The sequence below is a fragment of the Dipodomys ordii genome, unplaced genomic scaffold (genome assembly GCF_000151885.1).
Source record: "Dipodomys ordii isolate 6190 unplaced genomic scaffold, Dord_2.0 Scaffold141, whole genome shotgun sequence".
NCBI lineage: Eukaryota > Metazoa > Chordata > Mammalia > Rodentia > Heteromyidae > Dipodomys > Dipodomys ordii.
In genome coordinates this window covers 2,672,783-2,686,343 of record NW_012267357.1, presented here as the reverse complement: position 1 = coordinate 2,686,343, position 13,561 = coordinate 2,672,783, and the positions used below count along the sequence as shown (strand labels likewise).

General features: G+C 45.8%; 1 protein-coding gene across 1 annotated transcript; it reads left to right on the top strand.

Annotated features, from left to right (window-relative positions):
- Positions 1-231: 231 nt before the first annotated feature.
- LOC105997190 (PRAME family member 20/21-like) lies at positions 232-4,331 on the top strand. The gene is made up of 3 exons (XM_013031520.1): positions 232-527; positions 1,096-1,710; positions 3,779-4,331. The coding sequence occupies exons 1-3, from the start codon at positions 232-234 to the stop codon at positions 4,329-4,331; spliced, it is 1,464 nt and encodes a 487-aa protein (XP_012886974.1).
- Positions 4,332-13,561: the final 9,230 nt, after the last annotated feature.

Sequence of the window (13,561 nt, the reverse complement as noted above, 5' to 3'; positions counted from 1 at the left end):
TTCAAGTGCTTAATAACCATATGTGGGTAGTGGCTCCCACATTGGACAGATCTAGAACACCCCCTCAGTACACCAAACCCAGCTCTTCAGCCTGGGTCGACTAGAGAGAGGGATGGGATGGGACTACACTTCCCTTGATGCATATGAAAGTCTTGTGTCTTCTGTGCTGGCCTGCGATGGGTGCTGAGAAATAGGTCTTCTGAGAATCTCTATCCTTTCTACACTAGGTTCATGGAGATGAGCAACCAAGCTATACCCAAGCTTTTGGAACTTGCAGCCCACAGCCTACTAAGCAATGAAGCCTCAGCTATACCTTCACTGGAAGAGTTCACAGTGGACCTCTTCCCACCACTATTCACTGCCGCTTTTGCCAAGGGGCACAAAAAGGCTCTGACGGCCTTGGTACAAGCCTGGCCCTTCCCCTTTCTCCGGCTAGGCTCTCTGATAGTGCAGTGGCCCAACCAAGAAAATGTGCAGGCTGTGCTGGATGGGCTGGAGGCCTTCCCTACCCACAGGGCCTGTCTCAGGTAAGGGGCACAGAGTTAGAGAGAGTAAACTGATAGTGATAGCTGGTTAAGGGGAATGGAATGTTAAAATCTATGGGTTAATGGGTGTGTGTGTGTGTGTGTGTGTGTGTGTGTGTTGTGTGTGTTGTGTGCCAAGCACAAATGGCTCACGCCTATAATCCTAGCTACCCAAGAGGCTGAGATCTAAAGATTGTGGTTCAAAGTCAGCCCAGGCGAGAAAATCTGGGTGACTTTATCTCCAAGTAACTACCAAAAAAAGCCAGAAATAGAGCTGTGACTCAAAGTGGTAAAGCTCTAGCCTTGAGCACAAAAGCTCAAGGACAGCATCCAGACCCTGAGTTCAAGTCCCAGGACTGGCGCGCGCGTGCACGCGCGCACACACACACACACACACACACACAATCTGTGAGTTTCTGGGTTAAGTGTTTGATGTTGCAGCTAAAAGACATTGAAGAGTAGGCTTCTCATCTTCTAAGGATCATGGTACAGTTTAGGGAGGAATAGGGGCTAAGCTGGCTCCCCAAAATGTCAGCATCTCATCAAATCCCTTTCCCCCACCCCACCACAGGAGGTCGGAACTGAGGGTGCTGGATTTGACTCTGGACTTTGAACAGGTCCAGAGAAAAGGGGTTTCTGAGGCCTTAGCCAAGTTTCCATTTTGGTTACCATCAACAGTCAAGGCACAGATACCCCAGGCCATGGCCAGGCGCAAGCCAGGAGAAGATGTAAGAAAAGGACCAAAGCAGCCATGGGAACCAGTGGAACTACACATTGATCTTTTCTTACGAGGACCCTTCAAATTAGACACATTTCTTTCAAGCCTCCTAACAAAAGTGGAACAGAGTGGTGGGTTTCTGCGCCTCTGCTGTAGGAAGCTGCATATTGAGGAAATGCCTTTCAACAGCCTAATAGGGATCCTCAAGGCGCTGGAGCTGAACTTCATCCAGGAGCTGGAGGTATTCGACTGGTTCCGGGCACTATCTGAGCAGAGACTATTTGCCACACAGCTGGGGAGGATCTGCACCCTGCACAGCCTCAAGCTGGCCTATTACCACTGGTCCTTTTCTCCAGATGGTGAGGGCTCCTCCAGCTACTTCCTCTCCCAGCTCAGCAAGCTGAGCCACCTCCGGAAGCTCCACTTGTCTTATTCCTATCTTTCAGGCAACTTACAGCAAGTACTCAGGTGGGCAGAAGCCTCTAGATATCCATGTTCCCAGGATAGCCCCCAAGTCAAGTCAGGGCAGGGAGCATAACAGGAAGTGAGTCCATTCTCATGGACTCCAGGGTGCAGCCTGAAAACCTATATATGGTTGGATGCAGCTGGTGACTGGGTGGGAAAGATTCATATTGTTAAAAAAAATACAACAAAATTTAGCTTAAATTGTAATTGATTCACAAATTGTTTAAATAGAAATCTGTAAACTAGAACAAGATTTCCAATAAGGTGAACAGGCACAAAAGTGCTAAAGAGGGCTGGGAAGGTAGCTCAATGGTAGAGTGCTTGCCCCTCATGCGTGAGGCCCTGGGTTCAATTCCTCAGCACCACAAACAGGAAAGGCCAGAAGTGGTGCTATGGCTCAAGTAGTAGAGCACTAACCTTGAGCTGAAGAGCTGAGGGACAGTGCCCAGGCCCAGAGTTTAGGCCCCATGACCAATTAAAAAAAAAAAAGCTAAAGAAAGGAGAAAGAAGAAAACAAAAAAGGATTAGGAATTTGAGGTTGTTGGTGAGGATGCTGTTGTTGAGACCAGGTCTCACTATGTAGCAGGCTGGCCTCCTCCAGCTCTTTATCCTCTTGCCTCAACCTCCTGAATGTTAGAATTATAGTTACGCCCTCCCATATCCACTCAGATTGCTGGTCTTTAGGGTTTTTTCCCCCTTAAGAGAGGGCTTCTTTAATCCTAGCTACCCAGGAGGCCAAGATTTAAGGATCATGGTTTAAAGTCAGCTTGAGCAGAAAAGGCTGTGAGACTCTCATCTCCAATTAACCACCAGAAAACCGGAAGTAGAGCCATGACTCAAAGTGGTAGAGCTCTAGACCTAAGCAAAAAAATCTCAAGGACAGTGCCCAGGCCCTGAGTTGAAGCCCCATGAATGACCAAAAGAGACAGACAAAGGGAGAGAAGGAGGAGGCCTTCTTTATTGCACATGTTCAGGAAAATCTGAGTCCCTTCTGATTAACTGCTGTGAATCCATTAAAAAGAAACTGACCCATTTCAAAATTCAACTCAATTATGTGGCACTTAGCACCAGCAACTCCATTCTGTATTGGTTGTGCCTACTTGGAGCCTAGGACAAGGGTTTAAACCAAAACAATAATAACCTCCTGTGGGTTTTGTTCAGGAATACGTTTACCTACTGCACAGTTGTCTTTAGGTATGTCTCTATGCTGTGCTAGGCCTTGAGAAAGACAAGTCAGAGCTATCCTATTAGAGTGCCTGCTTCTACACAGGCAAGTGAAGAGGCTGTGCAGAGTACACGTAAGACATTCCTCTAACACAATGTCTATTTCCTAGAAACTTCCTGGTGGGGCATTTGGTAAATTGAGGCTGATTAAATGCAAGCCTGAATGGCAGCTTCCCCAAAGCCAAGCCTGAGTATTAGTAGCTTCATCCTATAGATTCCATATTATCAAGCAAGTTCTTTCCAATTGGCTCCCCTGAGCAGTCATCTTGAATGTATACAATGTGGGTGTCCCATTCACCAAAGAGAAATATAGAATTGGAGAGTATGTTAGGTTTTCCATCACTATGACAAAATACTTGAGATAATCAAAGGAAGAAAGATTAATTTGAGCTCACAGTTTCAGAGGTTCAGTCTATGGTTGTTGGCCTATTGCTTTTAGAATTGTGGTGTGGGAGTAGAAATATTACTTCATGATATTCAGGAAGCAGAGACTGAGGAATGAGCCAGCATCCAGGGTCTCCTTTAAGAGGCCATCCCCAAAGACCAAACTTCCTGACACTAGGCCACACCCCCTCATAGTTACACCACCTCCCAGTAGTACCACAAACTGGTACAGGTCTCTCACAGATGGGCTTCTGAGAGACATTTAAGATCCAAATCACAGCAGTGGTGTTAGAGGACTCGGTGGGTATGTTGAGGCAGAGCTAGGCCATAAGCCATCAACTTGCTGATAAATGTCTCTCTAGATGAGAAAGCAACATTAAGACTAGATTCCTCCATAGGCAAATCAAATGTCCACAGTGAAGGGCCTGGCCTTCCCCTGAGTCAGTGCAACTTTTCTTCTCAGCTGCCTACAGGCCCCGCTGCATGCCCTGGAGATTCGCTCTTGCACGCTTCTGGACACTGACATCAACTACTTGTCCCAGAGCCTTCATGCCACCTCCCTGAAGAAGCTGGATCTGAGTGGCAACAATCTGTCCTACATGGTCCCTGGGCCCTTAGACACACTGCTGGGGAAGATCTCAGGCACCCTGCAGCACCTGGACTTGAATCATTGCCGGCTAAAGGACACACACCTCAATGCCATTCTTCCAGCCCTGTGCTGCTGCTCCCAGCTCAGCTCCCTAGGCCTATCTGACAACCCCATTTCTAAAGCTGGCCTTCTGAGCCTGCTCGAGCATACAGCAGGGCTGATGGAGCTGAAGCGGGTTCTCTACCCTATCCCCATTGAATGCTGTGTGTACCTCCATGGCCTCTCATGGGGCCCTGTCAACAAAGGCAAGCTGTGCCAGGTTCAGGCTGAGATGCAGAAGCTACTACAGACTGTGCAGCGGGCAGACATGCAGTGGAACCCCCCACTGCCCTCACCCTTGCCTGTGAGGCTGGTGCAGCTGGACTGAGGGGGGCAAGAATAGGATCTGGAGATTGTAGTTACAGAGGGAAGCTGAAAACACCCATGGCCACAGACCATCCTGTCTGGAGCATGTGGTTTGCAGGGAACATAAAAGAACCTCCCACCAGAACTCCCAGTGTTTTCTTCCTCTTTTCTACCTCATTCCTCTTCCTCAGCCCAAAGTCTCCCTTTCAAGCGTTCTTCCAGTTCAGACATGTTACCAAAGTTGCTCTAGTATCGACTGTTGAGACTAGACTGTCGGACTCTTTGCCCTCCATCCCTGGGCACTCCCTGAACTCAGGTCCATTCTTCTGGAATGACCGCTCACTCCATTTCTCTTTTCTAGCTTTCACTTCTGGATAGAATGAAGTGGAGCTTTAGCTGGATTTCCTAATAGTAGGCCATCGCCTGTGTATAGAAAAATCTGAGCTGCTGGGACACTGGAAAAAGCTACACCCAGCACTTGGCACCAATCACATCACCAGTTAACTGGGCCATCATGAAGTGAGTGTGGGTGACAAGAGTCTGCTGTCCTCAGACATAGCATACAGGAATCCCAGCTTGCTCATACAAACATTAAGGGGAACCCTGCAACAGGGCAAGCAGAGAAAGGACCATGGGTAACTAAGGAATCAGAGACTGTGTCTCTGGATAGGGGACATCAGGGTTGAGCTTCTGTTGAAGATACATGGATTCAGGCTCCCTGATAAAGGTGGGCAAGCATAGTGGCCAAGCTGTGGCCTAAGCCTGAGTCAGAGGTCTGAGAGGCAGATTCACAACATGTGGTTGGAGGCTCATGGTCCAGATCCCTAGCACCAGGTGGGTAGATTAAGATGGTGGCACAATGGAGAGACAGGAGAAATGATGAGTGACTGAGATATCATGCAGTAGTTGTGCAGAAATGTCTAGATGAAATGAACCTGCAGGACCAGAGAGAGGCAGGTAATGGCCACTCCATGCAAGAGGTTTACCAAGCAGGTGGGCTGTCAGTTATTCCCAAAAAAGGTGCAGAGGAATGGATTATCAGTCTGTCTTGCTAGCCTACTTATTACCCTTCATTTCCTGTCCTCATTGGGTCGTTCAGCATTCTGCACCCACCCATGCCCAAAGCAAAGATGGTCAGGAAGTCACTCTGCCAAGGCTAGGAGCTCTCCTGCTTTCAAGGGCTGTCTTATAGCCGGCTCACCTCCTCTAGATTCCTGGCTCCAGGATTTCAGAATGCCCCACTAGCTTTCTCCAAGCATTCCTACACAGTGCTAGAGGAGATTCTGCTTGGGACATAACCATGGCAATATGGTATTCCTGTCTTCTGTGTGACACACACAGAGGCACAGTTACCTCTAAAGCATGCAAGTGTAGTGTTTCTCACATTATCCTTTTTTTAGTTGTTGTTGTTACAAGAACTTGCTAAGTGCCTGCTAGGTAACAAATACATTAGTTGAGTTTGGAGTTGTTTTGTTTGTATATTGCACATACTAAGCAAGCATTCTATCCCTGAACTACATCCCTAACTCTGACAAGTACTTTTGTACTAAAACTGACAAGCCCCTGCCCTTGACTGGAAAGTAAATGGCATGGTTTCAGACTGGGGCAGGGCCAGAGGCCAGGAGAGGGCCGCCACTGGTGATGCAGGTGGGAAAAAAGGAGTTTTTCTGATCAAGCATCCAACAAAAAATTGACATGTTTATTCACAACCTCTTTGTACTACTGTATTCAAAGTTAATAAAATGAATATTTTTGTTTATGGGCCAGCATGCTTCCACTGCACTATTCTGCTGGTCAATATTTCCATTTAAAAGAAAGTCTTTATAGGAGTTTGTGCAGATGCTTGAATGCCTGATCCTGGGCAAACTAACACTCCTGACAAAGGAAGCATAATATACAAACAAGAGACCAGGAGGTTAACATACTGTACTGTTCCTTGCTGTGTTGAAAATTCAAATACTTCTCCAATTCTTAACTGCACTTAACTATATATAATCCCCCACCCCAAACCTAGGAGGATTTAACTTACGATTTGGGGAGTTGTTTGTACTTTACATAGTAACAAAAGCAGTATGCATCCGGTAGAAGCCATACTTTGAATTTTGCAGTTTGGTCTTTTCTAAGTTACTAGAATGATCATCCCTTGTGGTGGTGGGCACTGGCCCCTTCCTCTAAATCTTTCCCCTATCCCCTTCTAGCAGGCAGCTTGAGTGGAAAACATGCTGTCCCCCCCCCAAAAAAACATTTTCTGTTTGGAACATGATTCAAGAGAGTCTTGGTCCCAATCACTGGATTGAAATTGTTTCTATAAAATCCCTGTCTGAGACCCTCCTCTATGTATCAGATGAGGAGGTAGAGGGTGGTCCATTCAAGTGTGGGAGTATCGGCACTGAAAGTCTGTGTCAGTTTTTCAACACTCTCTTTAAAGAAAACAAAGGTCCTCCGGCACCACAGCCTCCCCCTTACCCAGCTCCATGCCCAGCCCTGTGAGAGCCATCTTCCCTGTGATAAAGGAGGAAGGCAATTACCACCTTCTCTTAATTCAGACTCCTCCACTTATGCATGCAGTCCAAATGGCTATATTGACTGCTAAGGAACAGGGGCAGGATACTGGGGATTTCCAACTTTGTCCTGTCTTACAAGAAGGAGGCAATTGGCAGTATGATATTTTAAATTTTAAGGAATTGAAAGAAATCAAGACTTCCACCGCTCAATATGGGGCACTGCAGGAGTCCCACCTCACCGTCTGTATCATAAGCAGATCTGGACTGGAAAGGGAATAGGGAATGGCCCTGCTAAAAGGGGTGCTTCTAATGTGGCCAAAGAGGGCACTTTGCAAAGGCACACCTTCAAAATGCAGCACATAAGGCCAACCCCCCAGGTATCTGTCCCTGGTGCCAGAGGGGGAAACATTTGGCAAATGAATGTCACTCTAGAACGGACCAGGATGGCAAGCCTCTGCAGGGAAACAGGATGAGGGACCAGCCCCTCATGGGCCCCCCACAAGAGAACCCTGGGGTATCCCCTTCCTTACAGGGAGTCCTTGCCAACACGGCCAACCTGTGCTGAGTCAGCTCGCTCAAGAAGGGGGTGGTTGGGAGCGCTGGTCTAGATTTGAAAACAGCAAAGAGGACCTATCTGGAGGGCAATCTTCCTCTAGTCGCCGTCCCCACGGGGGTCTGGGGGGGCATTTGACACCTGGGACAGTAGGGTTAGTGTTGAGCAGGTCCAGCTGGACCATGAAAGGACTGATTGCCTACCTGGGTGTCATTGATAATGTTTACACAGGAGAGATTAAAATCAGGGCTGGGCTGGAGAAAGGAACTTTGCTTGTCCCTGCTCATACGCCCATTGCTAGTTGATTTTACTTCCTTTCATTCACCATCTTTAACCTAACCAAGGAAATAGAGACTTTGACTCTGCAGATAAGGCCTTTTGGCTTCAGAGAACTGGACAAGAACAACCAGAGTTAGAACTATACATAGACGGGAAGCTTTTTACAAGCTTAATTGACAGTGGAGCTGATGTTTCTGTTCTATCTGGCCGACACTGCCCACCTCTCCCCCAACTCCCCCTCCCACCCCCGTTTTGGCCAAAAGAGAACAGCCTTACCCTGCTGCAGGGTATAGCATATCAAAAGTTACTCTCAAAATTCCTACCATGCTGCAGTGATTAACCAACGGTGGTCATTTGGGCATCTTTCACCCTTTTTCTTGCCCAATCTTCCAGTAAATCTGTGATGTGCTAGCTCAGATGGGTGCTTATATTTACAGGCCCAGACCAGGTGTTACTCAACAAATGCTTAATCAAGGGTATGATCGGATGTCAGGTCTGGGACCACAAGGGAAAGGAAGGTTAGACTCTGACCTGCCTGTTGCAAACCCAAACAGACAGGGCTTGGGTTTTTCACAGGGCCCCTGATAACAGCAGCTTTACATGCAGAACCTCCAGCCTTTAAAACATTTTGCTCACAACTACATATTACTCTTACCCCTATAATCCATAGGACAGATCACTGTAGAGGGAGCCCATACTACTTTTAAAAATCAAATTCAAAAAATAAAAAGAGGAAATTATCTTTCTATCCATTTTTGTTTTAAATTTTTTTAATGTCTCAGGGGATGGATTCACTGATGTGCGGCACCAATGGGAGAGAGAGGCCTTTCCCCAGGCAATGCTGTGATGGAAAGATCATTTGATGGGAGTCTGGAATGATTCCTATCTCCTGATACCCTCTTCCTCGATTAGGTCAAGGATATGCTTGTGTTTTTCCACAGGATGCAGAAGTGCCAAGGTAGATTCCAGGCCAGCTCATCCACCATGCTGAAACTCCATAGGTCGTTCTGGAGAAGGAGCATGTGTCTTGGACCTGCATCCAGAGGGTCCCATCCTTGATATGGGGGCAAATAAAGGTCCTAACCACCAAAGGTCAAGAGATAGTTGAAGGGGCAGGAAAGACCCTCATGCCTGAAACCCTGTTTGTGGCTACACTAGCCTTAATAACCTATGCCCAAGTTTCAGAGGAAGTACACTGGGTCTACTTGCCTGCCCCTCCTTCATCCATTGTCATGGGAGGAGCCATCTATGAGAGTGTATACTAATGCTACAGGGTTCTTTGGGGGAGAGAGTACTGGATTTCTGAAGCCATATTCTAGGCCAATAAAATAGACCAGGCTGTCTACTAACCCACCTACTTGCACATCCATAGACAGCATGCACTGATGTGTTAGTATGGTAGAATGTATGCATATTGTAAAGTATTCAGGGATAGATTTTGCTCTGACTCTGGGAAAGGTGTATAGATGGAAAAAGATGGAACTTATACATTAACACTTCTAGAGTTGCTTTGGCAGGAGACGCCAGGAACCCCACTTAGATTTCAAAGGTCCCCATGGCTGCTAATAATCAACCACTGTGGAGGGCCTGTGGATCCAACATCTTGTCCACTGTTCCAATGGTAGGAGTTCCCCACTATGCACTGCAGGACTGGTCTCAGAGGAGTGATGTGATCAATGTACCTTGCCAGCTACCATCTTAGCCCACATGGATAAGCTACCCCAACATCTGGAGACTGGCTGCTGCCTTGAGGCTTATTTGGACTAATACCTCTCACCTTTCAGTACCTCTGTTCCAGAAACCTATCCCATCCCATGGATTTGTGTCAGTTATTGTGCAAGCTTGTGTTATGCATCCATACATGCTGGTAGTTGGGCCAAGTACAGTTGTCAAGGATGGGGAGGCACTTCATGCCTCTTGTAGAAATAATTGTGTTCTCACTAACAGCATAAGTAATCCTGGACATCCTGGAGTACATACAGTGTTTGTTACCGTATAACCCCTTTATCTTATGTTGCCTGCTAAGTTGATGCAACCATAGTATGGTGACTTTGGGCTTCTGTTTGTTATTGAGAACCAGAGGGTTCTTAGCTGCTCCTGCAGATTTTTGGGAATTTTGGTTGCCAGCATTATTGCTACCATAATTCTTATTGCTAGCATTACTGCTTCCGCCATGGCCCTAATCCAAACCATACATACAGCACAACATGTTAATACTGGTACGAGTAGAAGAAAAGATTCTGGAATATCTGAAGGCTTTGGAAACAGTCATGCTTTATGTCAGTAGTCAGGGAGAACTACTGAAGAGCTAGTTAAAAATGACGTGCCAGCCGGGCACCTGTGGCTCATACCTGTAATCCTACTTACTTAAGAGGCTGAGATATGAGGATGGCAGTTCAAAGCCAACCAGGGCATGAAAGTCCGTGAGACTCTTATCTCCAATTAAGAAAACCAGAAGTGGCTCAAATGGTAGAGTGGTAGAGTGCTCACCTTGAGCTGAAGAGCTCAGGGACAGTGCTCAGGCCCAGAGTTTAAGCCCCACAACCATATGCCATGCTAATTATCAGTACCTTTGTGTGACCCCTCTTAAATATGATGGAACTGTGACTTGGACCAATATCCAGCGGCATATCCAAGAAATCTGGTCCCATGATAATTTGAGTTTTGACATCGTACAGCTTCAGGAGTAGATCTATGATATTGGCCACTCCACCCTGAGGGTAGCAGACCCCAAGGACTTAGCTATGTTAGTTCTCCATTACCTGCAGGGATTGAATACAGGAAATGTTACAACACTCCTTTTGGTATTTCTCAGGCATTCTGCTGTTCATCATTTTGGTGTTCCTTTCTCTGCCTTTTCTCCTGAGATGTATAATCTGCTCCTTTGTCCAGGTCCAGGCTGATATACACTTGCTCAATTAAAAAATAAAATAGGGGAAGATGCAGACCCAGGGGTGCCAGGAGCTGGCAAGGTGTGAGCAAAGGCTCCACACTCCAACACTCAGGGCTGCACGTGCAAGCCCTTTTTTGTTTTGAGGAAATGTTCCTTTTAGCTTCTGGGCCTGGGGGCTTATGTCCTTTAACTGAAAGGAGTATGGTGGACAAGGATTGATTAAAATAGAATGGGGAAGGATGGCTGGTGTTTGCACTTGTTGGTACAGTGGGTCCTAGAACAATATGTCAAATTCAAGCATTTGACAAATGTAGAAAGTGTATATAGCTAAGGCTTTTGCTGGAATAAAGAGAGTTGTGCCATCAGCCATCTTTCCATCTCCTTCTTCATCCCCTTGTCCCTCGGAGCCCTGCTTGTGCTGCAGCTGGACTGCAGCAGCTTTGAATCAAGATCCTCAGATCCCAGCCTCCTGAATAGCTAGAAGTATAAGCATGAGCCACCAGTACCCAGCTATATACCTGTTTTTATATGGCTCCTAGATAAATAAAATACAGTTTGGGTTTGAACTTACTGTTCTCAGTTTTGGGGTTTTTTTTTGGGGGGGAGGGTTTGTTTTTGTTGGTCGTGGGACTTGAACTTTGGACCTGGGCGCTATCCCTCAGCTCTTCAGCTCAAGGCGAGTGCTCTACCACTTGAGCTACTTCCGGTTTTCTGGTGTTTTTTTGTTTTGTTTTGTTTTGTTTTGTTTTATTGGAGATAGGAGTCTCATGGTCTTTCCTGCCAGGGCTGGCTTTGAACTGCAATCTTCAGATCTCAGCCTCCTGAGTATCTAGGATTACAGGCGTGAGCCACCAGCGCCCGGCTTCTCAGTATATTTTTATTTAACATTTATTCAAACTATTTTCTTCATCATTAGGACATACTGGTACATTCCTAGTCCTAGCTATTTGAAGAGGCTAAGGTGGAAGGATCACTTGAATCCATGAGTTCAAGCAACATATCTAGACTCCAATACAAGGGCTGGGAAGGTGGCTCAGTGGTAGAGCAGTTGCCTTGCATGCCTAAGGCCCTGTGTTCGATTCCTCAGCACCACATAAGCAAAAAGAAAAAGCCGGAAGTGGCTCAAGTGGTAGAGCGCTAGCCTTGAGCTGAAGAGCTGAGGGACAGCGCCCAGGCCCAGAGTTCAGGCCCCACGACCAGACCCCCCCCCAAAAAAAAGAGTAAGGCTCCATCACAAAACAAAGCAAGCTGGGAGTGGCAGTGCAAACCTAAATACTTGGGAGTAGAGATGGGAGTATCAGGGTTCAGATCCAGCATGGGGCAAAAAAAAAATGTTCACTAGACTCCATTTCAAACAATAGCTAGGTTCTCTGGTATACCCAATCATACCAGCAATGTTGGGAAGCACAAATAGGATAATCACAATCCAGGCCAGTCTGGCATAAATTGAGACTCTATCTTTCAAAATAACCAACACACACACAAAGACAAAATTATAAAAATCACACACACACACACTCTCTCTCTCTCTCTCTCTCTCTCTCTCACACACACACACACACACACACACACACACACACAAACACACAGCTGGGGATGTGGCTCAGTAGTAGAGTGGTACAGCCCTAGGTTCAAATCCCAGTAACATCAAAAAATGTTTCCATATTTAAAACCATAATTAACCAAGGCTCATCTTTATTGTGATTTCTGTCCTTAAGTTTTTTTATTTCTCATACAAGCAAATGGTGGCTCATGCCTGTACTCCTAGCTACTCAAGAGCCTGATACCTGAATATCAAGATTTGAAGCCCGCTCTGGAAAAAATTTTGTAAGACTCATATTTTAATAGACCACCAAACAACTAAAGTAGGGATGTGGCTCAAGGGGTAGAATGCCAGCCGTGAGTTGAAAGTGCTAAGAGACAGAACACAGACCTTGAATTCAATCCTCAGGATGGGCACAAACACCAAAAAAAAATCTTTCATTGTGAATTTATGAGTTCTTTCCTTTTAGATATTAATATCTAATATCTGTAAATGAGGTTTACTTGTAAACCTCATTATACTTTGTAGAAGGGAAGTACTGAGGGTTGGAACATGCTAGGCAGGAAGTCTACCACACAAATCATAATCCATGCCTTTTTTTCTCTAGTTGCTTTTCAGTTAGATCTCACATTTTTTTTATTGAATTAGCCTGGACCACAATCCTCCTATTTATGTCTTCTGCATAGTTTGGATGACATATGTATATGCCATCATGTCAGCTATTGGCTGACATGAAGTCAGCTCCACACTGCAATCTTCCCAAGCTTCACCTGGAAGTAGCTGGAATTACAGCATGAGCCACTACCCTCAGCAAAAAATGAGTTGTTTAAAAACAGCAATACTACCAGACATCAGTGGCTCATACTTACAATCCTCACTACTCAGAATGCTGAGATCTGAGGATCATGGTTCAAAACTGCTCTGGGTAGGAAAGTCTGCAAAGCTCTTATCTCCAATTAACTACCAGAAAGCTGAAATAGAGCTGTGGATCAAGTTGTAGAGTGCTAGCCTTGAGCAAAATAAAGTTCAGGGACAACTCTCAGCCCCTGGGTACAAGTCTCAGAACTGGCACACAAATGAAAACAGCAAGACTGGCCTTCCTTACTATCTGACTTCTTGTCTCAATATATGATATCTCCCTTTTGCATGTGCCCCTACCATATCGCCACCCACCATGATAGGACATGATAGAAAGATGTTTACCAAAGCCAATCCCATACTTTCAGGCATTCAGTCTCTAAAACTGTAAGCTAACTAAACCTCTCTTCTTTATAAGTTACCCAGCCTCAAGTGTTTTTTTAAATAGCTATTGAAAATGTATGCATTCACTATTGCTAGAACAAAATACCTGGCAACGAATAAGTCAAAAAGTTTACTGGGCTCACAGTGCTTGAAGGACTGGAAGTCCAAAGAGAATAAACCAGCATCTGGTACATTAGCTTTGTCATAATATGATGAAAGATAAAATAGAAAGAAAAAG